Source organism: Lepidochelys olivacea, assembly GCF_965140295.1.
Source record: "Lepidochelys olivacea isolate rLepOli2 genome assembly, chromosome: 20".
NCBI classification, from domain to species: Eukaryota; Metazoa; Chordata; order Testudines; family Cheloniidae; genus Lepidochelys; species Lepidochelys olivacea.
The window spans coordinates 22,134,168-22,160,776 of NC_140430.1; the positions used below are offsets into that span (position 1 = coordinate 22,134,168).

The 26,609-nt window shown below is 46.6% G+C and overlaps 2 protein-coding genes across 3 annotated transcripts in view; both read left to right on the forward strand.

Moving 5' to 3' along the window:
- Positions 1–1,055: 1,055 nt before the first annotated feature.
- On the forward strand, positions 1,056–21,561 carry NIBAN3 (niban apoptosis regulator 3). The gene is made up of 14 exons (XM_084609868.1): positions 1,056–1,491; positions 7,954–8,084; positions 9,832–9,963; positions 10,378–10,492; positions 11,835–12,002; positions 12,533–12,648; positions 12,742–12,846; positions 13,427–13,589; positions 13,995–14,182; positions 14,897–15,055; positions 15,366–15,482; positions 15,713–15,820; positions 16,806–16,917; positions 19,617–21,561. The coding sequence occupies exons 1-14, from the start codon at positions 1,437–1,439 to the stop codon at positions 21,140–21,142; spliced, it is 3,195 nt and encodes a 1,064-aa protein (XP_084465994.1). The 5' UTR covers positions 1,056–1,436; the 3' UTR covers positions 21,143–21,561.
- A 2,685-nt stretch (positions 21,562–24,246) lies between these two features.
- The window catches only part of COLGALT1 (collagen beta(1-O)galactosyltransferase 1), a 28,647-nt gene continuing 26,284 nt past the window's right edge, over positions 24,247–26,609 (forward strand). For both annotated transcript variants that reach the window (XR_014709070.1, XM_084609867.1), the window contains exon 1: positions 24,247–24,553. Coding sequence is in view for 1 of the 2 variants with exons in the window: in XM_084609867.1 (XP_084465993.1) it covers positions 24,333–24,553 (221 nt within the window). In the remaining variant the exon portion in view is untranslated. The remainder of the gene's footprint in view (positions 24,554–26,609) is intronic.

Below are 26,609 nucleotides of genomic sequence, written 5' to 3' on the forward strand. Positions count from 1 at the left end.
TCAGAAAGTGTCTGGAAACAATTCCTCTAATATACTGAAGAAGCAAGTTTGTTTCATCTTACCCTCCGATGTTGTGTGTGATGTTTTTTATAGAACATTGTAAGCATGTCTTTTCTTCACATTTGCTGTGTGGTCCTGGATCACCTTTTGGGTGATTCTCAGGCCCCTTTTATATTTGTTCATTTAATCATCCCTACTGCTCTGTCATGCATAAAGGGTTATCTTGCTTTTTATCTAGCACAGGAGCTAATGTAAGTGCTGAATGCTTCAGCTTAAAGAGAGGGTGGAAGATTTCCTATTTCTACATATCCTGGAGGGTATCACTGAAACTGGCTGTCACATAATGTTAAAAGTGGAAGGTTACTGAATTAATCTTAATCAGGAGAAACAAAGTACAGAAGGGAACTGAGAGTTGAGAGCAGGTGCTGAGCACTGACCTGTGGTATTTCTATGCGAAATCAGTCTTTAAATAAATGTTGCTTTCGGGTTCAGAAATACTTCAGAAAAGTCCCACAGTGGCACTGCTAGATTCAGTCACTGGTGCTTTATTTGCAGATGAACTATCTCTGGCTTTTGGTGCAGTTGGAGGAAGCCCATGTGAAATGCTCTGTATGGATGGTGTATAGAAGGCTATAGAGCGGGAGGATGCCCTAAGTGAGCGTAGGACATTCGTGGATAAATTAGTTCATTACAGCCTGTTAGTTTATAGCTCTTGACTCTTCAGCATCTGAAATCCAAATTTTGGTGCAATAGGACTTTGATAGAGAAATTCTTTTTTGTTTCCTTTGCATAGCATTACTTTATAGTAAGTGGAGACAAAATGGGTAAGGTTATTTTTTTATTGGACCAATTTCTGATGGTGAAAGAGACGAGCTTTCAAGCTTATGCAGAGCTCTTATTCAGGTCTGTAAGCAGAGGATTTGCTAGGACAGAAATTGCAATTTGCACTTTGCAGTTTATTGAATCAATCTGGGATTTGCATTCTTCAGTGTAATCAAGGTTCCATCATGTCCATGTTCTGTGAGCTTGTTCCACCCTGTTACAAGAGGGAGGGAGTCTGTATGAGCTTGGGTTATATCAAGCACAGACACAAAAGACACCACACGGTTAACAAAAACAGAACCTCCAAACAGCCTTTTTAACATTAAAGGCTTAAGGATATTTTGAGGCCTCTTTCTGTGTCAGGGTGTGGGTTCATGGACTAAGTGCTGCTGCCCCTTTAAGGCCTGTTTGTGTGTAGGGGTGTGGGTGCAGGGACTGCTGTGAGACAGAAACATTATTTGAATATTTATGAGCTGATGATCTGAAGGCGAGTGTGACAGAAAAAGACAATCCCTGCTGCTCTTGGAGCCTAAAAATCACTTTACCAGGCAGCTCCTCTCTGCCCATGACTCTGACTGGAAGAATTGGAAACAGGCAAGATATTAAAGTGGAAGATGGGAGGAAGGTATTCAAGTCCACTGGATGGAAGACAGCGCAGGTACCTGAGAGGTAAGGAAAAGCTTTGATGATTACCATTTCCAGAGTGATGGTTCCTTTTAAAAATAAAACCATACAATTAGTTCAGTGTATAAACATGTAATCTGAGGTGGATGTATCTGCAGGTTGTTGCCTGACATGGGATATGGTAGATTACCATAAATCCAACCCTGGGGCAGGGATGCTGTATAAAGAGGACTGGAGAAGGGGGTTCAAGATTCATCTAGTGGACAACAGCAAGTTGAAACATAAATGTCCCAAACAAGTTATGTTACAGATCTTTCAGATATAGTGGTTACTACTTACTCTGACTTCTGTGCAGGGAAGCTTATGGCAAAGAGATTTGCTACAATAAGGAAAGAAGACTTTCCCCACCTGTTTTCAGAAGTGCAACCACATTTTAAAAAAAAACAAACCAGGAATGAAAATGCACAAGTCCTACAACCATGTTGGGAGGGACAGTTAAAAGATCCTGCCCCCGTGTTTGAACTGTTGCTTATTTGATCACAACATTAAGGCTGGAAAGAAATATGGATCAACAATGTTCTACACAGTGGTCAAATCTAACTTGACATGACATGACAGTCAGGTGAACCTCTGTAACGTAACTTGTGAGTCTTAGTGTCGTATGGGAATTCAAAAGTTGGAGCCTGGCCATCAGTTAGATATCAGCACTCACATTTATGCCAAGCTATAATATGGTGCTGAGAATCCATGCTTGCCAGCAGAGCTGATGAGTCTTTTATGAGCACAGAGGCACCAGTAAAGTTATCACATCTGTCTACATTGCTCCAGCTGTACATCACAACCTGGCACCATATGCGAGTATCTATCTGATACTGAATCACTAAGGTTCCCATCCTGGTATCAGTCCAGTTTGCCTCTGCTCACAAGGGCAGCAGGAGAATTTGTCTGAAAATAGCTGAGTCGTAATCTGAGCCAACAACTCATCTTTGTTTTTAGGGCCTGTCTACACTACAAAACTACCATGTCAGAGAATCTGGTTACAATGCAACTAAGACAAACTTTCATCTTGTAGACAGGAACTGGAACCACATTTTTAATTGTGCAATAATTGTGCTGCAGCCCTATTCTGCCCATGGCCATTTCTCTACTGTAGTGTCGGAGACTCTTTCAGGTGTGTTCCAAGCTCCAAAGTGTTTTACAAACTATATATAGAAGAATCCATTCTCCACTGGGCCAGGACAAGCACCTATGGGTGAAACAAAGCGAGCGTAATGATAGTTGGCTTTAAAAGTACAGTGCTTTTTAATGACAGGTTTCAGAGTAGCAGCCGTGTTAGTCTGTATTCGCAAAAAGAAAAGGAGTACTTGTGGCACTGTAGAGACTAACAAATGTATTTGAGCATAGTACTTGTGGCACTTTAGAGACTAACAAATTTATTTGAAGTGAGCTGTAGCTCACGAAAGCTTATGCTCAAATAAATTTGTTAGTCTCTAAGGTGCCACAAGTACTCCTTTTCTTTTAGTGCTTTTTAAGTATTCATTAAGCCTTACAGCTCCTTGTAAGATAGGCTTGTATAAGCCCCATAACTCCCTTGAAAGGTTGGTGGTATTAGTACTAAAATTACTTTTATTATTTTACAGATGGGGAAACTGAGAATCAGAGTTTCACAGCACAACTAGACACAATGGTTTAGGACAGAAAGAAAAGACCTGGCAGCGACCTTTGGGTTATTTGGTTCCCTCTGGAGCATTGAAAAGTAGCACCTTAGGACCAGGTGGGAGTATCCCATGTAACTGCCTGTGACTGTAGGGGTGCAGGTATTGGAGCATCTGTTCTTCTCATTTTATATTTCTGTGATCCTACCTGAGCGAGTTTGAGCAGACAGGGTGTAATGGTCTGAGCTGCAGTTTGGCCAGGACGCTATTGTTAATGCCTGGGCTCATGCAAACAGCACACAGGACCTTTAGTGACCATGGCTGGACAGAACTTTGGTTTTGTATGTCTAATCCGAACAACTGTTAGTTCTCAGATTACCTTTAAAAACCTCTGGCTTGTAGAGGGTGAGTGAAGGATACAGCAAGAGAGAGAGAAAGAAGTCAGCTGAAGTGACTAGGGTGGTATTTACCTAATGTAAAAACACAGATGTCAAACATCAAGGGGCAAAATATACCCCTAATGCAATTTGATTAACTCCTTCTTAGATACAACAGGGACAGCTATGGCCAAGTTGTTTGTCTTGTGGGGTGGTGTTTCTTCTCTGACATGGGTGTAGCCTCCTCTTTCCAAAAGGATTCTGTCATCCAAACATAATTCCTCGATCACCTCACTTATGGAGATCACTGTCTTCCTCAGTGGATCCCTTTCCCATCTAGGCAATAGCCACCTCTAAGGCTGACAGCAGAGTTGCAGTGTGAATTAACCAGCTGAAGTTGCTGGCTTAAGTTCACCTGTCATGGAGCTCTGTTCTTTTTCTGTTGGGCAGCAACCCTGGCTAGCATAGACTCGAGGCCAGGTACCTTGCTTGCCCTCTCACTGACTGACTTACAGTGGCGCTGCAGGAGCTACAGTCTCTGTTTAAAATCACTTGGATGTACTCAGTGGCTTTTGTTTTGCTGGGCACTTTGCTGGGAGGTGCTGAGCACCTGCCACTCCCAATAACTTCAGTGCGAGTTCAGTGCCCAGCATCCCCCAGGAGCCTTTATCTAGTTTCTTCTGAAATTAGCCAGTGATGGTTTACTTCAAAATATTATCCATAACCACCATCATCCTGGTAATAAGTGTGTGGAACCACAGGGAAAACAAAATGTAGCTGACTGCATGGGTCACAGCCATTTTTAAGGGACCGTACAAGGTTAAACAAGTAAAATGGGAAAAACACCCAGTGTGGGCAGGAAATAAGAACAGGAGATGCCTTTTGCTCCACAACAGGTTGAGTATTCTCCTGGGTCCCAACTTTAATTAACTTGTGTATTTGTTACATAGGGTGCGTTTGCACATCAGCAGTCATTACTGAATTCTGGGCCAGGGAGACGAGACTAGTTCGTAATCTCTATCTAGATCATTAGGCACTGCTGCCAATGCATGTACAGGGTATCTAGGTCAGGTGAGAGATGCTTATAAGAGAGACATGACTATCCTGAGGTATTTATTATGGTTTCACTAAACACTAGCACATTCGTAGATGTATAGATTCTAAGGCCATTGTGATAATCATCTGTCCCCCTATAAAACAGGCAATAGAACTTCCCAAAAATAATTTTTAGAGGAGATCATTTAGAAAAATATCTGATCTTGATTTACAAATTGTTAGTGTGGAGAATCTACCACGACCCTTGGTAAATTGTTCCAATGGTTAATTACTCTCACTGTTCAAGTTTTACACTTTATTGTCAGCTGGAATTTGTCTAGCTTCAACTTCCAGCCATTGGATCATGTTAGACTTTTCTCTGGTAGACTGAAGAGCTTATTATTAAATATTTGTTCCCCATATTGATACTTATAGACTGTAATCAAGTCATCCTTTAATCTCTTCATTAAGCTGAATAGATTGTGTTCTTTTAGTCTGTCACTGTAATGCATTTTTTTCTAATCCTTTAATCATTATCATGGCTCTTCTCTGAATCCTCTCCAATTTATCAATGAGTCACTTTGTTAGTGAACTCTCACAGATAAGTCCTTCTAACCTCTGGTGAAATTTCTGCTGTTGCATCATCATCTCCCTGGGCAGGGTGAATGAGCCCACAGGAAATTTTTAAAAAATGAGGAGCCTTCCCATAAAGTGTTGGAGTGAGTGAGGACTCAATCTCAGCTTCTATTTTTCTGTGCAACTTGCTGTAATGATTTGGTGTGATAAAAAATAAGACAGTCCCCCAAGGTTTTGACTTATCAGTCTCCTAGGTCCTTGGAAGTGGTTGCCTTATTTGCACTATTAAGAGCATCTTCCTGAGGCCCATTTTGCTGGCCTTAGTACAGTGGTGTCAAGCTCTTCCACGCTTATTTCAGGTGCACACTTTTCATATTTTTGCATTTGAGGTAGAGGGCGGGGCACGGGAGGTCTGTTTAACTGACTGCATCTGTTGGCCCTGAAAGTCCCCTGCCTGGTACCTTGTGTTGTCCTTTACACCTGTGCAAAGTAGTTGTAAAATGCTGCTATTCTGATTTGGTAGTAGTTTGCATTCATTTTGCAGAGCTGCAGATGACAACACATATTGGTGCATGGTGATGGAAAAGGAGGTTGATTGGTCATCAGCTATGCTGGGTCACAGATGTGGTTACTCCAGCTAAAGCTGTTTGTGTTACTTGGGCGGAGTAGCTGTGGCAAAAGGAACTTGAAATCTCCACTGCAATCATTGGCTTTACTGGAAATTCCACCATCAAGTCTGTTTAAGCAGCTTTAGTGGTACCATCAAATTCAATCCAGGACTCCATAAAGAGGGTAGTGCAGTAGCATACATTGTCTTTCCTCCCACAAGCTGGCAGACTTTTCCAGCGGTCAGTATGAGCACATCCCACAACTTGTTATGAATTTTTGGAAAGCTACTAATGCTGGCTGAGTGCTCACTGAGCTCACATTTGGGCTGTGAAATACAAAATCTAATTTAGGGTTTGATTACTTTTCTTTTCCATAGTAAATCAGCCAACAGTTTAAAGGCATTAGAATATGCAGGCAACACACACACAATTAGTCTGACAGTGGGAATGGCCTCTGAGTGCCTTTCTCTTGTCCCCCTCCTATATATGTGTGTGTGTGTGTGTGTGTGAGAGAGAGAGAGAGAGAGAAAGATGGGAAATGTCTTGTTTTTATACTTTCGTCATTCTTTCCCCCGCTCACTGTTTGAGCCACATTTTTCTCTTTGCCTCTTCATGAGTCTCCAGGCTAAAGGGGGGTGGGCTGGGGAATGTATCACAGGAAATCTTCAGAAATTCATACTGTGACAGCATTGTCCGCTTTGCCTGAGGTCACAATAGAATGCAGGCATGACCTTTCAACAGCTTCTCAGTTATTAGTGAATTTGCTCTCTCGTTTTAATCTCCTCTTCTAGACTATAGAGAGAATCTGTTTGGAAAAGCAATGGCACATAGGAATCTTTTATCTTTTAATTGCATCAGACCCTCTAACATTCAGAGCCATCTTTCTAATGCTTCACTGGTTTTAGAGGAGCAGCCGTGTTAGTCTGTATCCACAAAAAGAACAGGAGTACTTGTGGCACCTTAGAGACTAACAAATTGATTAGAGCATAAGCTTTTGTGGGTGCTTCACTGTTTGCCATTTTCACAGGCTATTTTGGTTGGCTTTTGCTTCCCGCAGTGTAGAAGTACAGCAGTTCAGGAGTGTGATCTAGTGGTTACAATAGGGAACTGGCAGTGGGGGTACCTGGGTTCTCCAGGCTGTGGTTGACCATGGGAAGGTTTCTTCATATTTCTCTGCTTCAGTTTCCCTACTGCAAAATCACACTAAGCTACCTCTTAGGACAGTGTGAAGCTAAAATGTCTGGCAATCATATTATGATTTAATGATTTAATTGGGGATTGGTCCTGCTTTTGAGCAGGGGGTGGGACTAGATGACCTCCTGAGGTCCCTTCCAACCCTGATATTCTATGATCTGTGACTGTAGGTTGGAAGAAACCTTCTGGTTCTTCCCATACTAGATACTGGTGGGGCAGTGGCAAGACTCTTCCAAAATAAACTTACTGTCAGGCCAGGGCCTGTAAGCTTTCCAGGATGGGGAGCATCTCCTTTCTACATTTGTACAACAGCTACCACAATGGGGTCCCAGTCTTGACTGGGGTCCTTGGGTGCTACCATAATATAAATGTAATAACATCAGAGATGCTATAGTAAATCTTATATCTCAAGTCTGGCTCCTCTGTTGTGGTGCTCCCCACATTCCTCAATGGAAGTAGAAGATTCCTGCCCCGCATCTGCACACCGTGCATCATGTCAGTGTTCCTTGGTCAAAGAAGGTTAGATGGAATCTCTTGTCAGAACCTATCAGTGCTGCTGCTCCTTGCTCAGCTGCAGAAGTCATTGCAGGGTGACACAAGTTTCCTTCCCCCATGCCAGCTGAACATGCTCCTCCTTATGTTTGGTAGGCACACTGTACGCATCAGTGAATAGAGGGACATAAAGGCCTGTAGCATGCATCTCCCAGGCACTTTTAGAGTCAAAGGGTTCCCCAGCATTGGCTGTCTGCATGTTGTTTGTTCTGATTCCTCCTCTGATGAGCATAAGTAGCTGTTAGAATCTGGTTGTAGCCTTACAGTGAACCTATGAGTCTAGAATTTGTGTAGAGAGAGCCCAGATTAGAACTCCCACATTGGGGTGCTCATGAACTTTGGATAAGTTTGGATCTGGATTTGAACTTGTTGGCCTTATCCTTGGCGGCCCACACTGGTAATTCACAAGCTACTGGGTGAAGGAACAATGCTAATCAGACATAGAAGCTTGCATTACCTCACTTGGGAGAGCACTGAAACACCATGGTCATCTCTGTTCTCGCTTCCCAGGTCGCACAGATGCCACAGTGAAGAATTTCATGCCCTATTATCAGAGGCAACTTGCAACCACCTTTCTGAGACGGGTCTCAAAGGAGCTGGACCCGCAAGGCAAACCTGCTCTACAGCTGCTGCAGAGCAAAGTAAGTATCACACTTCCTGTACATGACACACTGCCCCTACTACAAACACCTGATCCCAAGGGCACCTTTTCATGGCTCCATTCCCCCAGAAACAAACGTTCTCTTAGCAGTTGCTGTAATATGGAAACTACAGCTGCTTCTTCCTAGACTCTAGCAGTCTCATGTAATTATTTGCTAGGGTGTAAAAAGAAAAGGAGTACTTGTGGCACCTTAGCTACTAACCAATTTATTTGAGCATAAGCTTTCGTGAGCTACAGCTCACTTCATCGGATGCATACCGTGGAAAATACAGAAGATGTTTTTATACACACAGACCATGAAAAAATGGGTGTTTATCGCTACAAAAGGTTTTCTCTCCCCCTACCCCACTCTCCTGCTGGTAATAGCTTATCTAAAGTGATCCCTCTCTTTACAATGTGTATGATAATCAAGGTGGGCCATTTCCAGCACAAATCCAGGTTTTCTACCCCCCCTCCCTCCCAAAACCCCACTCTCCTGTTGGTAATAGCTTATTGGATCACTGACCTAACAATAGGGGCTTCTTTGGCTTCTCATGCCCTGGAAATAGGTCTTTAGGGACATATTTTAAAATGCAGATTACAATGGTTGATCTGTGTGTGTGTAGGGGCAATTTCTGCATGTCGGAGGCCAGTGGTGGGATGGCTCAGTTCACTTTTGAGGGACTGACTAAAGTTTCAGATAATTCAAAAGGCCTTCTCTTCCTGCACACCACCCCCTCTTTTTCCCTCCCTCACTGATCCCCACTGACTCCTGTAGGAGCTGTGAGCTTGGAGAGAGGACAATGAATGGCTGTTACTAGTGTTCTGGGAGCTTTCTTTTTCCCACACACCCCTGAGCTGTTGTCTTCTCCCTGATCTGAAGACAACTTTGTCTTCCTCCCTCATTCTCTCTAGCATCTTGAGATTCTTTAGGGCTATTAATCTGACACATAATTGTGTGTGTTGCTGAATGAATCAAGCATGAGGATACATGCCCTGGTGGCCCGAGCATGGGAATAGGAGGTGGCAACTCCCAAATTCTAATCTTCACTGCTGCCCTGCTGCCACTAGGAAGGTTTAAAAATTGCCACTCTGTGTTACTTGCTATCTTTCATTCCATACTAAAGAAACAAGGTGGGTGAGGTAATATATTTTACTGGACCTACATCTGCTGGTGAAAGAGAGAAGTTTCCAAGCTTACACAGAGCTCTTCTTCAGGTCTGGGAAGGGTACTCAGAGCATTACAGACAAATACAAGGTGGAACAGATTGTTAAGCATAAGGAGTTAACACATGTTGCAAGAGACCATTCATGGTGAAGTGGGCTGTTAACACCTCTGCATATCTCTCTAATAATCCTGGGATGAACGTGGCTATAGCACTGCAATTCCACACTACGTACAGTTTTATAATTTTATATACACAGATGGAGCCGATAAACTGTGACCTCTCCTCTGGTTAGACTGAAAGACCTTGTAAGTCCCCTTCAGAGCTACTGACTGTAATTACAGGGCGTGTGTGTGTCTGTGTGTTAATGTAGGTGTTTTATTTGCTTTCAGTGTCTGCTAGCTGTCATCGTTCAGTTGTCCCATTATTTTTATTGTGGTAGCAGCCAAAGTCCCCAGTCAGGGTCCCCTTGTGCTAAGCACTGCAGAGACACAGATGACATGGTCTCTGTCCCAAAGAGTTTACAATTGCATCTGCACTTTCACTGGGACTTGTTTCCTGTCCTCTCTTATCCATTCTCAGCTCCAGAAGCCACCTGATGCTCTTCTGCATGAGGGATTCCTGATGCAGTATACTGGGGACACCTGCAAGTGGAAGAAGAGTTATTTAATTTTGCTGGGAAACTATACCCTGGAGTGGTTTGATAGTAAAGAGGTAAATGTGCTACTTCAGCTGCGTTTGTCCCCACTTTATGGGTTGTAAAATGTATATGGATCTTACATACTCTTACCCCATTCAGGTGTGTTTCCTGCAGACACACGTACACCCAGACATCTGACAGTGTGTCCCACTGTTTCAGAAAGTTTATGTTCTGCGCCCCCTCCTTGCCCAAATTCCTCCTTCTGGCTTATAGGATTACATTCTCCTCCTTCATTTCCTCTCCAAAATGAATGTGTGGTGTTTGTTACACAGCTACTGAATTCTACCTCCAGAGGTGGCTGTATACTGTCAGTGAGTGCAGTTTAGAGAAAGAGACTTGCTGACCCTAAATACTAGCAGCAAGGTGTGTGTGAGGAATTCTGCCCTTGAGCCCTCATTAAGATAGTTCTGTCTGGATTTCTTTTCCAGGCCCAGGGGAGAGGATATAAGCCCAGAGGATCCACCACTCTGTCTGGATACTTGCTGGTGACCTCACTGAGCGAATATACCAGGCTGATTGACAGTCTCTGCCAGGGATTAGTAGGTAGGTCTGTGATGTGCCCCATTTGAGAAATGTGCCGCAACCCAGAAGGGAACAGTGTCTTACTGGCCCCTCACAGCATTACACAAAACAGCGACTTCAAGAACTCTTCAGCAACACCACCTCTAAATAGAAAGGGCTCCATGTCTGAATTCTGGACTTTCTCTTTTTTGTTGTAAGGCTGGCAAAGTCCAACATATAGAAAGAATATTGATTATACATACACAGAGGCTCCATTGCTCATGGGGCTGCTGTACTGTTCAAAGTTAGAGACCACAAAATAAATTGAACATGCTGATGTCTCTAAAACATAAGGTTTTCAGGACCTCATGCTGTTTAAACCTGTTTCCTTTTTGCCATGCTGTTCTGTCCCTCCTTTTTCTCTCTTTAGAAGGAGTACATTTAGTACTGTTGGTGGGTTACAGGGCTTTATTCAGCCAGATGAAGAACCCAGGTTTCACAGTGAAGTGACATGAAATTAGAAGCAGATGCAGAGAGATGTTGCCAATCCCTGAACTCATTTGAGACAGCTGCTCTGTTCCATTTCTCAGTGCTACTTGCCAGCTCTGAAAAGAAAGTGGCAATGTGCCCTAAAAGTTCCATCTATTTGTAACGATATGTAAAATCTTTTTATTTCATACAATACAAATTAAAAATTTCTAATGAAGCAGGAATTTTTCCTGTCTGCTGAAGAAAGGAAGTGAGACTTCAATAATCACTTTCAGAACAGAACAGATTTTGTTAATGGCAGAATAGAAAAAATCCCTAGTGTACAATTTTGGCACAATATTTTCTAGTAAATACTAACTACAAAAATGAACATGCCTTAAAGTGACTGTGCAAGTCTCTAGCCTAACTCAGTGCATTCAGATGTAGAATCATAGAATATCAGGGTTGGAAGGGACCCCAGAAGGTCATCTAGTCCAACCCCCTGCTCAAAGCAGGACCAATTCCCAGTTAAATCATCCCAGCCAGGGCTTTGTCAAGCCTGACCTTAAAAACCTCTAAGGAAGGAGATTCTACCACCTCCCTAGGTAACGCATTCCAGTGTTTCACCACCCTCTTAGTGAAAAAGTTTTTCCTAATATCCAATCTAAACCTCCCAAATTATGTCTCAAATTATGGGCCGAATCTTAGCAGGTAATGATCACATGTAGTTCCCTCTGACATCTTAGAAGTTGCTGGTGCTCAGGTGTCTGTCAGCAGACAGGATTTCTTTCTGGCAGTAAAATGGCAGCTGTCAGTGAGAGACACTAGGATCATTAAGAGCTGTGGAGACATTACACAGTATTTCTAGAAATAATTCTAACTCGTTGGAAGCATGTTCTGTGCTTTTCTTTTCAAGTTGACTACACCCACCAAGACCAAGACCCCTTAAATGGGCCTCCAGAAGAGTTTCTGCTGTTCCTTTACCATCCGTTCCGAAAGTCCTTCTGTTTCTGCACAAACTCTGCAAAATCCCAGCACACCTGGAAAGCCATCCTTCAAGATGGGATCCGATATTGCAGCACAGGTAACACCTGGAAGCTCCTGCATCACTAGACCTGAGGCAACATCTGCAAATGGGGCTGACCACAGGAGTTCGCTACTGACATGAGGATCCTTTCCTAAAATCGTGTGGAGTCCATTCAGTGAGGCATCACCTGTGAATTGAGGGCCCAGTGAATCAGATACGAATGTGATACTGATGAAAGTCCAAAGAGTGTAAAAATTTCCTACATTTTCTATTCTTCCCTGGATTGAATTTATGGTTTTTAAATTTGAGCAAGTTCAGGCAGTTAGGCTTTCATTTCTTTAAAGGGAGAGGCTTGTGCATTCAGATCCACAGAGATTTCCAGAGGTTCTTCCCCATTCTTTGTTATTTGTGTAATGTTAGTCTCTATCATAGGTTTTATATAGCACTTATTGCCATAGCATTTAAGCACTGCTTGTAACCAGCAAGCTTAGTTACATATAGCCAGATTTGGATGTGCTAAGAATGGATTGGACTTTTCTGATTAACCTCAGCTATGTTGCTGGGACTAACTTGTATTTCGGGTTCAGTTTTACAGAGACAGGACTCCTTTGAAGTAGAGGCTTTCCTGGAAGCTGTGCGATTTTATAGGCAAGAGAAAAGTAGTTACGGAGCAGGGGATCTCCTCCTGGGAACAGAGCCTGAGGTTTGTAAAGTGCTGAGCATTCCAAAGCTGGAGTATTTAATACATGCTCTGTGCTGGTAACTTGATGAAGATGGTCTTTTTCTTTGGGTTTAGATTCTCAGTAATGTGCTGATGGAGGATTTGCTTCCAGTGCTGCAGTCTCAGGTCCCCCCAAATCTCAAAGGGTCAGAAAGTAGGAAGAAACAGATCTGGTGCCAGGTAAGTCCACAGAGCAATGCTTACATCTAAACCCAAACAGTGATGTTTCAGGAACTAATGAGTGACACTCAGCTAACTTTTTAGACTATGGTTTCGGAGAGCACATTAGGAGTTTGTACTTTGCTCTGCGACAGACAAATAAACACAAAGAACAGCTCCACTAGCTACTGCTCTCAAAATCCAACCCACAGCCTCTGCCTTTCATGTATCCTGTGAAACTGCTGCCTTTGATGTAGTGTGTTGTGCAAAATTTAAACGGGGTATTTGTGGGGAGTGAAGAGCGTCCTGCTGTCTACATGTAGCTACCAAGTAAATGATGCCCCAGGAGTGATTGGACTGGCCTTTGAGTTGGGTCAGCTGGCTCTGTAAGAGTCAATTAGAGCCCCATGCTTACAGATGTAATATAGGTAGAAGACAGTGCACTAATCAGCTACAAGCAGAATGACCTGACAAAGACTGTGCACCCAGCAGCACAACCAGAAACTTCTCCTGATCTCTGCACCTGGCCTGTATGATGCCTCTTATTTTTCCTGTTTTCTCCTCCCCTTTTGCTGATCTGGTCCCTGCTCTGGGTGGTCAGTTCCTAGAGGAGGTTTATACATTGGTCCTCAGCCAGGTCTCCAGCGAATTCCTGGATTTTCAGAGGGAAAATGAGAAACTCCACATTCAATTGGAAAAGAAGATTCGCCCTGATCTGGATCAGATGCTGATTTTAAAGGATCAGATATCTATAAAACTCCAAGGTTAGAGGAAAGGGGGTGAAGGGATGGGGTGTTTGGTTCTCTTCTGTTAATCCACGGGATTTACTTTGCTTTAGAATTCTAACTCTCTCAATTGTATGTGAAATTTTAAGCAGCGTGTGCAGCATTATCTGCCACTGGAGAGGTTGGATTGGGGGATGAGTTCATTATGTCTTACTGTTTTATGTGAATCTTGATTACAGTATTTATGATTAGATGCTATTTGATGGGTACCCTAGATTCACAGAAACTGCGGGGATGGGCACATCCAAAATAAAGGATAGGTGGATGGATGAGTATTTCACATTCCAAGACCCTGCAGTTGTCTCCTTGAGCCTGATTAATCCAGGGCAACCTGATTTCCGCTGTGACTCTGTCAGGCTAATTGAGGGGTTTCTACCTTGGCAGTGGTGGTCCAGAGCTCAGTGGAATCCTGCTGTCGCCAAGGAGTAGAGCCTGACCTGGACTGTGTGATGGAGGAGCTCATATGCCCCATCAGTTTAGGATTTGATGTGGTGCGTTCGCTCTTCACAGACAGAATTGATGAGATGATCAGACATGTGCAGAGTTGGCCTACCACTGTCTTCCAGGAAGAGGTAAGATATAGACGATATGACAGAGGGACCATTTTGTCTTATTCCCCTGGAGACCACATTACATGTCTGCTTTCAGTATTGTGGATGGCAACTTAATTCCATCTGTCCCATAGACCCCGGAACACCAGTGATCCACCTACTCCAGTATCCTGCCTCCAACAGTAACCAATGTATAATAACTTGTAATCTCCTCATCACAATGATGTCTCTGAATTGTGCAGGTCTGTACAATGGGAGGAAAATTCTCCCTGACCCCCAGCTAGAGAGGAGATTATGCCCTGAACTATGCAGATTGTGAGCTCTTGTAACTTTCACCTAGCTGCTGTTGTAACTGCACAGTGCAATTCATTCAGGTCAGTGCCACATGCTGTTTTGAATGTGACTACACCACAGAGGCAGCTTGATAAAGGGAGGCAACTTTGTTAGACAAGAATATGGCTTCTGAACTTGTCTCAGAGTCTGCTCGATATTCCACTGCCTGTTCATGGATCACCCATAAACAGGTTTTGTGGGACAAACATGGCTCCAGAGACAAGTAGTCAATGTCCTTCTGCAAAGAGATGCCTTCTTTTCAGTTTTATATTGCTTGGACATGGATAATGGCTTTAACTCAGATCCTTTCCCATAAAATATTAATTCTTAGCATGTAGGTAAGCTTTCACTGCCTCTAGGCACTGTACAGACCTTAACTAGCTGACTACTTGTCTGATGCAGATTCTCACACTTGGGGAAATGCCCTGGAAACCTGAATTCATGGAGCCATGTTACGAGAAGGCTAATCTCTACAAAGACAGTCTGCAGGGACTGAAGGAAAGATTTGGCTTTCATGGTGTGGCAAGTTTAGTCCTCAGAGCCCAAAACCTCATGCAGCAGGTAAGTGGTGATACTTTGAGAGAACAGATTGGGGTGAAGCAACCTCTTAGCGGAGATGAAGGGAAGGGGCAGTGCATTCATTCCCTGAGTGTTAAGCTCTGAGCTGATCTATTTTTACCTTTAATTTGTGTGGGGTCTGCTTTTTCCCTTGGGCATCAGCAGGGTATGAAGAGATTATTTAACCAATCTTAGAGAGAAAGCAGGCTGCATTATCCAGAGGGTGGCTGCTGAAGACGTGGAACTGAGTCCTGACTGTGGTCTCTGAATGTGCTGGCTCCCCTACTCATCTAACAATTTTTTTCTTTTGTAGCTAATGCAGAATTCGGTCCATACATTCCATCAGCTTTCAGAGCAACATCTGAGCTTGGCAACCAACCACAGCCAAATCACCCAGACTCTGGAAAAGATCAAAACTCGTGTGCTGAAGGTAAGGTGTGTGATATTCTTACCTTCTCTTTGTATAAAGTCCTATTTCTTTGGATCATATTCTCCCTGCACTTGTTGGCTTTTCTGCTCTGTGTGCTGCCTTGGACACTGTGTTCCTCACATGATCCAGTCCTGAGCTGCTCTAGGTGGACAAATGCAGAAGTTGTTGTGGGGAAGTTTCCTGACTGTTGCGCTGATTCCTTTTTCAATTTGGTTGTGGTTGGTTTTCAGAAATTTGACTATGACAGCAGTTCCACCAGGAAGCAGTTTGCACAAGAGTGGCTGGTTCAGATCTTTCTTCCCTTTCTGCTGAAGAATCTGGAGCCCAGATGTAAACTGGTGAGGCCTGATTCTGAATGAAGGTGAAGGGACCCAAACCCCATAGTGAACTGATGAAGCTCATACGAGCTGATTTTATCTTATCAAACTATTCCATTTTATTCTTCAGAAAAGCTTTGCTAGCTCAGTGAACTTCAGGGGGCTGATAGGAGATCCCCTTCCCCTCAGTGACTTTCATAGAATTTAAGACCAGAAGGGATCATTAGATCATTTAGTCTGACCTTTCATTATAGCGTTCCAGAGTGGCAGGGCTGGACTGTGACTCCAAAGAGAGGAGAGGCTTTAAGCAATATTACAGGTTCTTCAGTGCCACCAAAATGCAGGCCACTCTCACCAGGCAGCCAATAAACTCCCTCCAGAGGGCCATGAATCTATTTTTATTTCACATCATGACTCTTACTACCATGTAAATGTTTCCCCAAAATTTTCCATTTCGTTTTATCATTTTTCTGCTCTGCTACCAGCCTAACTCAGTACCTTGTACTAGGACAATGGTAAGTTTGACTCCCTTTGAAGGTAGTCCTGGTGCATGTCAGTGGGCTATTGGTGGTACAGGGCACTGTGTCCTGATGAGATTTAAACTTTGTCTCTAGTGATCAGGAGTCTGGGAAGCTTGATCCTAAACTTGGTTAACTTTCCCCCAGACTTCTGGGGAGTTTGAACTAATTCCATTGAACACTTTCCATTCTGGCTGTTTAACCATGAGGCTCCACTTTCCTTCTGAACCTGTAAATACACATAAAACATTGTGCAGGACCAGCATTAAAGGTTGGACAGGCAGTTCAGGTGCCAGAAACTACAGGGTGCCATTGGAATTTCAGGTGACTATTTATTCCGAGGTGGGGGCAGAACACCATATCTTGGCTCACTTCAGGTGCTGTGTAATCCAAGGCTGGCCCTGCCTATCTCTGTCTGTGTGTGTGTGTGTGTGTGTGTGTGGTAACTGATGCTGGCTGATTTCCCTCTCTTCTACCTCCTTTGGTAGGAGCTGCCCAAGTATGAAAATTACGTGTTTGCTGACTTCAGTGGCATCATCAATGTTGAAAATATTTATGAAGAAATGGTTCTGGCTGTTCTGCAGCAGGCAGTCACCAAAGGTGAGTAGAAACTGGGTTCCATCCTAAAACAGACCAAAGTCAGCACTGTTAGGTCCTTATCCTCTACTAAAGAGAGGACAGATTATCTTCACCAAAAATGTTTACAGTCGCCAGGCCTGTAACTTCCCCTCTGTTGACTGCTGTTGGCTTTTTTTAAAGCATTTTGTGATGTTTTGGGGTTCAGTCCAGATCAATAAGGGGTTGTTACCGCCTGCCTTGGAACTTTGCGTGCCTTAAATGCTGGGTTGCTGTGGCTCACAGTCCTGATACCAGTTTTCTCACCAGTCTTCCTTTTCCTGCAACAGCTCACTAGCTCTTAGTCACGATCCCCACAGAGTCCAAGGTGCTGGGGTTTTCCTTGTCTCTTCAGGTGAAGAATAACTTAGGGGCTCTTTTCACCTCTCTGTATAGTCCAGTAAAACTTTGAAAAGTCTCTCTCAAAGTTCATTGACCCTGCTTCATGAGGCAGAAAGTCTTCCTGGGATGTTGTCTTCAGCCCCTTCTTTATCCCTCTCTTCCCTCCCACTGTTCCTCAGACATTCTTGTTAACTCCTGGAAACGGCCCACCTTGATTATCACTTCAAAAGGTTTCAGAGTAACAGCCGTGTTAGTCTGTATTCGCAAAAAGAAAAGGAGTACTTGTGGCACCTTAGAGACTAACCAATTTATTTGAGCATGAGCTTTCGTGAGCTACAGCTCACTTCCTCAGATGCATGCAGTGGAAACTGCAGCAGACTTTATATATACACAGAGAATATGAAAAAATACCTCCTCCCACCCCACTGTCCAGCTGGTAATAGCTTATCTAAAGTGATCATCAGGTTGGGCCATTTCCAGCACAAATCCAGGTTTTCTCACCCTCCACCCCCCCACACAAATTCACTCTCCTGCTGGTGATAGCCCATCCAAAGTGACAACTCTTTACACAATGTGCATGATAATAAAGTTGGGCCATTTCCTGCAGGAACTTTATTATCAATAAATAGCCCAACTATGGGCTATCACCAGCAGGAGAGTGAATTTGTGTGGGGGGGTGGAGGGTGAGAAAACCTGGATTTGTGCTGGAAATGGCCCACCTGATGATCACTTTAGATAAGCTATTACCAGCAGGACAGTGGGGTGGGAGTAGGTATTGTTTCATATTCTCTGTGTATATATAAAGCCTGCTGCAGTTTCCACGATATGCATCTGAGGAAGTGAGCTGTAGCTCACGAAAGCTTATGCTCTAATAAATTGGTTAGTCTCTAAGGTGCCACAAGTACTCCTTTTCTTTTTGTGAATACAGACTAACACGGCTGTTACTCTGAAACCTGTCAAATAAATTGGTTAGTCTCTAAGGTGCCACAAGTACTCCTTTTCTTTCCACTTCAAAAGGTTTTCTCTCCCCCCCACCCCACTCTCCTGCTGGTAATAGCTCATCTTAAGTGATCGCTCTCCTTACAATGTGTATTTTTTCATGGTCTGTGTGTATATAAAATCTCACTGTACTTCCCACTTTATGCATCCGATGAAGTGAGCTGTACCTCACAAAAGCCTATGCTCAAATAAATTGGTTAGTCTCTAAGGTGCCACAAGTACTCCTTTTCGTTGAAATTAAGTAATCATTTCCCCCATACTTGCTCTTCTGATGATTTTGTTTGCCTGGCATACAAATGTACTTTTCATTGGTCACACGTTGCTCAATTTATATGGGAGATGCATTCAAACAAGTGGCACCGCATTCCTTTGTCTGGGGAAAAAACTGTTTTTCATCTCCCCTTGACATGCTTGATTTAAATGCATTTTAGTCATAATTTCAGCATAGCTGAATAATCCTTTCTGGGTTTACTTTACAAACATCATGCAAAAATATTAGTGATGAGAGTGTTATTGGTTTTCCAATGACCTATAACGTGACACCTTTTAGATACAGATTATTACAATGAAGAGTTAGAGTAAACCTGAGCTGGTGAGGCCAGCTGAAACTCACTGCTCGATACCAGGGAGCCAGTTGCCTTCTGGCATGGGAATGCTCTTATGGTCTCTCACATCTATAGGCATCTTTATGCTTTCCTGTTCAAACAACTTTCCATATGTTGTTTGTGGTAAATTCCAGTATTCCTATGTTGAAATATCTTACTTCTGCCTGTCTCCGCATTCTCTCTCTCTTCCCGATCTGATTGTAGGCCAAACATTTCCCACTGGCTAGTGTGGTGGAAATAAAATCCCATTTTACAGCCGTGATGTCATCTCAGGGCTGCATGTTAGTTGTTGCTTTTCAAGTGTTAAAAACAAAAGAGCTTTTATGTTCAGGACAAATCGTTAATGTGCTCATTTTAAAGCCAGGCATCCTGCCCATCTGCTTGCTTTGGCTCCTCTGATCAAACCAGCCCCAAAGGCCATTTTTAACTCTTCAAATATGTTTTTTTGTTGGGGATAAGCCAGAGGGAGCATGTGACAGAGCTTTCAAAGAACAGTCACAGGGACTTGCTCCTGGCTACCACACTAGAACTGGGGATAACCTGGCTTCCGCCGTGGAAAGAAAAATGTCAAGAAGGGCTCATAAGAACTAGGACACAGGACAGATGGAATATTAATGTAGGGGTGTGTGCTGCACAAGGACTGTGACTATATAGACACATGCAGTAGGGAGGGAACAGGGACAGAGAGCAAAGCAAGATTTGGTATTTCTTTGTCTTACTTTCTGTTCTTTGTTTCAGCCTTGAAAGAGGCTTCAAGTCAAAACAGACATCATCTTTACAGTGACAGCTTCTCCTGTGTTCTGGATAGTGTGGACAACTTGCTGCAGCAGGACAGAGCCCAGGAACACTCTGAAATAAGGACAGGAGCCTTAGGTTGCAATGCCACATCAGACACCATGAACCTCATCTCCTGTCAAGACAGTGAGACGATTTCAGACAAGAAAGCATGGAAATATGAAGGAGGCTCAGCTGGGGCTGCAAATCCTCCCAAAGATAAAGGGCAAATCTGCCCAGTAACTTCCCATTGCCATAAAGAAGCAGAAAAATATTTGAGGGTGTTGCCTGATGGTAGGAATTGGAGACACAAGAAGGCCTTGGAACCAGACATGCGAAGCAGCTGTATTACTGAACCTGCAGGACATGTTGCAGAGAAGACTGAATTTGTGTCTGAGGCTGAAAACAATATGTGCACAGGAGACCGAAATAAAAACAAATGTAATGACAAGTCATGGAGCCCTTTTGCAAGGAGCAAAGATCTACAAGAGCCACAGAACATCATAAATGAACATTCAGTAGACAAAGTTGCTGTAGAGAAAATACAAGAGGAATGGGGGAGGGTGATGTTTGAGCAAGGCAGTCAAGGGCAGGATGGAGAATTGGAGTTAAATCTAGCTTGGATTAAAGGAACAGGACAAAGTGGTAAGAATAACCAAGAATACAGAGAGTTATTGCAGGATCAAGAAAGTCCCTGGAAGGAATCTTGTAACTATACTTTTTTTTTTTTTGCAAATACAAGCATGTCCAAGAACCAGAGTCCAACCCCAGATAGTACAAATTCTGACAACTCTCAGGCTAACTGTTGGCCTAATACCAATTCATTGCAGGTTATGGGTTTGGACAGAGATACATATAGGGACGATGGAGGTTTAACAGAGGGAAAATTACAAAGATCTGCAACAAATCATGTGGCATCAATTGAGTGGGATGGAGACAAGTTAAGAGAAAATCGGAGCAGTTGGGAAATGCATACAATATCAGTGGGTGAAGGCAAATGCAGGGTGGGGGAAGCTTGCAATGGGCAAATGATCTCACACTGTCCATTTTCTGTGAAAGAAACAGGGGATGCCACTTGGACACACCGACTTCAGGAACATGGTGATGAAATGATTGCAGAATTACATGTCCAAAAGTTGGTTCCTGCGGAGGGTCTGGAAAGAAAGGTCTGTCAGCTGGAGCTAGGGTACAATGCTCAGCAGGAATTCAAGGGGCGTAGGCATGTAGGTGGACTGGCTGAAGGTAAGTCTGTTCCCTTTTTACTCACTGGAAGCCTGAGACACGAAGATGTGCATGAGGGTCCTGTCCCAGAAATGAACAAGGAGGAGATGACAGAGGAAGACTTCAATGAGACAGATAAGACTGTTTTTCTAGAGTGTCTGTCCATAGCTATTGAAATGGAAATCTTCCAAACAGATCTGCTGGAAATGGATCTCGAAGACAACAGAGACCAGGGAAGTGGTTGTCCTCAAACTGAACCTCTGAAATAGAAGTATGAGGAGCAAGATCTAACTGACATTGACCATCATGGAGCAGAGGGATGGCAAAGCTTAATACACACATTCAACTTTCCTGATACAATGATAGATATTTCATATCCCTATATTAGCAAATAATGGAGAGTGCCAAGGCAACTGAGGCTGTGAAGGGGCTGCCAGTTGCATGGCAGGCGGTTCAGCAGCACTAACCAAGACTTAGTGGGAGATGCAGAGATTTTCAGTCTCAAAGCTTTACGAATGTGAACTGAAAGAACTGGAATTGATCTTGCTTCTCAGAGCAGAAAACTGAGAAAAAGCTGAGGGATTGGAAAGGAATGAACTGCTCCTTTGTGAACATTTTATGTAAGACGTAATATTTATGTGTATCTTAATACCCTTAAAAAGAGAAGGAGTACTTGTGGCACCTCTAAGGTGCCACAAGTACTCCTTTTCTTTTTGCGAATACAGACTAACACGGCTGTTACTCTTAATATCCTTAGGCTCTTAATTCTCACCTTTCTGCCCTTCGTCCTGGTGTGGCTTTTCATTCTATTTGTAAGTGATAATACTGAAGGTGTTTATAAGGGGCCTTCAAGTCAGGGTGTGTACACAATACAGTATTCTGTGGTTTTCTCATGGTACTGATGTCCTGGAAAAGTGTTTCAGAGAGAGACAACAAACATTCTGCAGCTACAAAGACTTCACTAATAACTCCTTCCCAGTTTCTTCAAACACCATACACTGATACAGTTTCTGTCCTGTTCCACTCCCTTTGTGACTCAGGCAGTGCAAAGTGTGTGAAGCCTAGCCTCATTCCCCTAAGTGACAAAATGACACTTTGGATGGGCTATCACCAGCAGGAGATTGAATTTGTGTGGTGGGGTGGAGGGCGAGAAACCCTGGATTTGTGCTGGAAGTGGCCCAACTTGATGATCACTTTAGATAAGCTATTACCAGCAGGACAGTGGGGTGGGAGGAGGTATTGTTTCATATTCTCTGTGTGTATATAAAGTCTGCTGCAGTTTCCACGGTATGCATCCGATGAAGTGAGCTGTAGCTCACGAAAGCTCTTGCTCAAATAAATTGGTTAGTCTCTAAGGTGCCATAAGGAATCATAAATATTGCCTGTTTAGATCCATAGTACACCTACATCTTGAATACTGCATGCAGATGTGGTCACCCCATCAAAAAGGATATTTTGGAATTGGGAAAGGTTCAGAAAAGGGCAACAAAAATTATCAGGGGTATGGAACAGCTTCCATAGGAGGAATGATTAATAAGGACTTTTCAGCTTGGAAAGTTAAGGGGCGATAGGATAGGTCTATAAACTCATGACTGGTGTGGAGAAAGTAAATAGGCAAGTGTTACTTCTTCTCATAACACAAGAACCACAAGGTCACAAAATGAAATTAATAGGCAGCAGGTTTAAAACAAACAGGAAGTCACCCTGATCCTGAGGGGGGGACGGGGACCTAGATCATCACCCCAACAAGCTCCACATGAATCCCAAACACCACCTCGGATAACAGTTACTGTACCATCATCTTTGGAGAGGCTGTCAAACAAGGGGGCTTTTCCTTCTAAGATTGGACTTTAACAGCAGCAGCAGCAAAGACATCTCCAGCCAATCTCAGCTACTTCTGCTCTTTTCCTCAAAAGGACAGTTATTACAGTACTATCTTTGGTAAAATCCAAGATACTGTCAAGCAACATGGACTTTTTCCTTCTGAACGCTAGATACAGCTAAAGAAAAAGGGAATATTGTTAAAACTAAAGCCTCCCTTAACACATTTTAAATTTCAAATACTTTTAACTGTTTTTTCTTCTTTTCTCTAGCTTTAATAAAAGGTTAACATGATTTTTAATGGTGTTTTTGCCATAGTACTAAGTAGGCTGATGACTGTATTTCCAAGTTCTGGACCTATTTAAGCATGTTTAATGTTGTACACTGTCTGGGTTATGTTAACATCTCTGGTGCATTTATTCCATCTAAATTAAACAAAGCACCACCTGGGTGGTTGTATTCTCTCAGAGAAGGCAGGGACAAAGAAACGGTCTTTGCCATTGGAGAAGGTACTCCGTTTGTGATGGTCCTTGTTTGTGGGGGAGTTAATTCTACAGCAGTGGTTCTCAAACTTTTTTTGACCCCTTTCACCGAGCAAGCCTCTGAGTGCGACCCTCCCCCCTTACAAATTAAAAACACCTTTTTATATATTTAACACCATTATAAATGCTAGAGGCAAAGTGGGATTTGGGGTGGAGGTTGACAGCGCGTGACTCCCCCATGTAATAACCTCGTGATGCCCTAAGGGGTCCCGACCCACTGTTTGAGAGCCCCTGTTCTACACTCTTGGCTGGGACCTCCAGAAATCTGTCTCCTGCACAGATAAGCTTTATTCTCACTGTGTACCCCTGGGGGAATGCTGTGCCAAAATTAAATTCTGCACGCTATTTTAAAATTCCACATTTTTTTGCCAAATAATATAATCATGCCAGTTTCAATTACTTAGGTAATTTCAAAATACCTGTCCACCAGCAGGTCTGTAACAACACGGAGAACAAAGAAGGATCCAGGAAATGTTTTTTGGCCTATGGATTCCTTACTAGGCATAAGAGCGAGCCTGGGTCAGGCCGAACCTCCATCTAGCCCAGGCTCCTGCCTGCGGGCAGCTGCTGCCAGAAGCTGCGGAGGGAGGGAACCGAACCGGCCAGTCTCACGCGGGATCAGGGGCCCCCGTTCCACGGGATCCGTGACCCACGATGGAGAACCGCGGGAGAGAAACGCCGGGGCCGGGGCCGGGGCCGGGGCGGGAGCGCGGCTCGCCCAGCGGCAGCCACGTGCGCGCCGTCCGGGGCGCGGCACCGCGCCGGGCTGGGAGCGGCCCCCGAGCAGCGGCCGGGGCGGGGGCTCGTGCCCCACCCGCCAGCCCGCGCGCGCTGCACGGAAGCGGCACGTGGCTCACGTGGGGCGGAGCCTGGCCCCATCCCTTTAAGGTGCTACGTGTGGGCTCTCTCCAGCCGCCGGGAAAGGCGAGGGGGTGTCCGTCCGTCCTCGGACCCTTTCCTGTCGGCGTGTAAGAATGCTTGTTAAAGGGGAGGTGCCCCTAGGGGGAGACTGTGGCGAGTACCGGGCTCATCTTCCCTTTGCCTTTAATTTCCATTTCCTGTCGGAGGGCAGCTGTGTAGGTCGTCCGGACCCACCATGGCCCCGGCCGCCGGGCTCTGGCGGCGGCTGCTGCTGCTGCTGCTGCTGGCGGCCCCGGGCGGCGCCTATTTCCCCGAGGAGCGGTGGAGCCCGGAGTCGCCGCTGCAGGCGCCCCGGGTGCTGATCGCGCTGCTCGCCCGGAACGCGGCGCACGCGCTGCCGCCGGTGCTGGGGACCCTGGAGCGGCTGCGGCACCCGAAGAAGCGAACGGCGCTGTGGTGAGAGCCGCCCCCGGGACCCGCCCAGCCCCGGGACCCCCGCGCCCCGTATCTCCCTTGGCATCCCTGCCTAGTCCCCCCCCGGGACCCCCGCCCCCCCGTATCTGCCCCTTGGCATCCCTGCCTAGTCCCCCCCCCCGCCCCCGGGACCCCCGCGCCCCGTATCTCCCTTGGCATCCCTGCCTAGTCCCCCCCCCGCCCCCCCGTATCTGCCCCTTGGCATCCCTGCCTAGTCCCCCCCCGGGACCCCCGCCCCCCCGTATCTGCCCCTTGGCATCCCTGCCTAGTCCCCCCCCGGGACCCCCGCCCCCCCGTATCTGCCCCTTGGCATCCCTGCCTAGTCCCCCCCCGGGACCCCCGCCCCCCCGTATCTGCCCCTTGGCATCCCTGCCTAGTCCCCCCCCCCCCGCCCCCGGGACCCCCGCCCCCCCGTATCTGCCCCTTGGCATCCCTGCCTAGTCCCCCCCCGGGACCCCCGCCCCCCCGTATCTGCCCCTTGGCATCCCTGCCTAGTCCCCCCCCGGGACCCATCGCCCCCCCCGTATCTGCCCCTTGGCATCCCTGCCTAGTCCCCCCCCGGGACCCCCGCGCCCCGTATCTGCCCCTTGGCATCCCTGCCTAGTCCCCCCCCGCCCCCGGGACCCCCGCCCCCCCGTATCTGCCCCTTGGCATCCCTGCCTAGTCCCCCCCCGGGACCCCCGCCCCCCCGTATCTGCCCCTTGGCATCCCTGCCTAGTCCCCCCCCGGGACCCCCGCCCCCCCGTATCTGCCCCTTGGCATCCCTGCCTAGTCCCCCCCCCGCCCCCGGGACCCATCGCCCCCCCGTATCTCCCTTGGCATCCCTGCCTAGTCCCCCCCCCCGCCCCCCCGTATCTGCCCCTTGGCATCCCTGCCTAGTCCCCCCCCTGCCCCCGGGACCCCCGCCCCCCCGTATCTGCCCCTTGGCATCCCTGCCTAGTCCCCACCCCGGGACCCCCGCGCCCCCGTATCTCCCTTGGCATCCCTGCCTAGTCCCACCCCGGGACCCCCGCCCCCCGTATCTCCCTTGGCATCCCTGCCTAGTCCCCCCCGGGACCCCCGCCCCTGGGACCCCCGCCCCCCGTATCTGCCCCTTGGCATCCCTGCCTAGTCCCCCCCCCGCCCCCGGGACCCCCGCCCCCCCGTATCTGCCCCTTGGCATCCCTGCCTAGTCCCCCCCCGGGACCCCCGCCCCCCCGTATCTGCCCCTTGGGATCCCTGCCTAGTCCCCCCCCGGGACCCCCGCCCCCCCGTATCTGCCCCTTGGCATCCCTGCCTAGTCCCCCCCCGGGACCCATCGCCCCCCCGTATCTCCCTTGGCATCTCTGCCTAGTCCCCCCCCGGGACCCCCGCCCCCCGTATCTGCCCCTTGGCATCCCTGCCTAATCCCCCCCCCGCCCCCGGGACCCCCGCCCCCCCGTATCTCCCTTGGCATCCCTGCCTAGTCCCCCCCCGGGACCCCCGGGACCCGTATCTGCCCCTTGGCATCCCTGCCTAGTCCCCCCCCGCCCCCCCGTGTCTGCCCCTTGGCATCCCTGCCTAGTCCCCCCCCGCCCCCCCGTATCTGCCCCTTGGCATCCCTGCCTAGTCCCCCCCCCGCCCCCGGGACCCCCGCCCCCCCGTATCTGCCCCTTGGCATCCCTGCCTAGTCCCCCCCGCCCCCGGGACCCATCGCCCCCCCGTATCTCCCTTGGCATCCCTGCCTAGTCCCCCCCCGGGACCCCCGCCCCCGCGTGTCTGCCCCTTGGCATCCCTGCCTAGTCCCCCCCCCCGCCCCCGGGACCCATCGCCCCCCCGTGTCTGCCCCTTGGCATCCCTGCCTAGTCCCCCCCCCGCCCCCGGGACCCATCGCCCCCCCGTGTCTGCCCCTTGGCATCCCTGCCTAGTCCCCCCCCCCCGCCCCCGGGACCCATCGCCCCCCCGTATCTGCCCCTTGGCATCCCTGCCTAGTCCCCCCCCCCCGCCCCCGGGACCCATCGCCCCCCCGTATCTGCCCCTTGGCATCCCTGCCTAGTCCCCCCCCCCCCGCCCCCGGGAC

Coding starts and splice junctions, on each gene's coding strand:
- NIBAN3 (XM_084609868.1), top strand. CDS start 1,437: ATGGGAGGAAGGTATTCAAGTCCACTGGATGGAAGACAGCGCAGGTAC. Junction 9,964..10,377: donor AGTGGTTTGATAGTAAAGAG/GTAAATGTGCTA, acceptor TTTCTTTTCCAG/GCCCAGGGGAGAGGATATAA. Junction 15,056..15,365: donor CCCAAAACCTCATGCAGCAG/GTAAGTGGTGAT, acceptor TTTCTTTTGTAG/CTAATGCAGAATTCGGTCCA.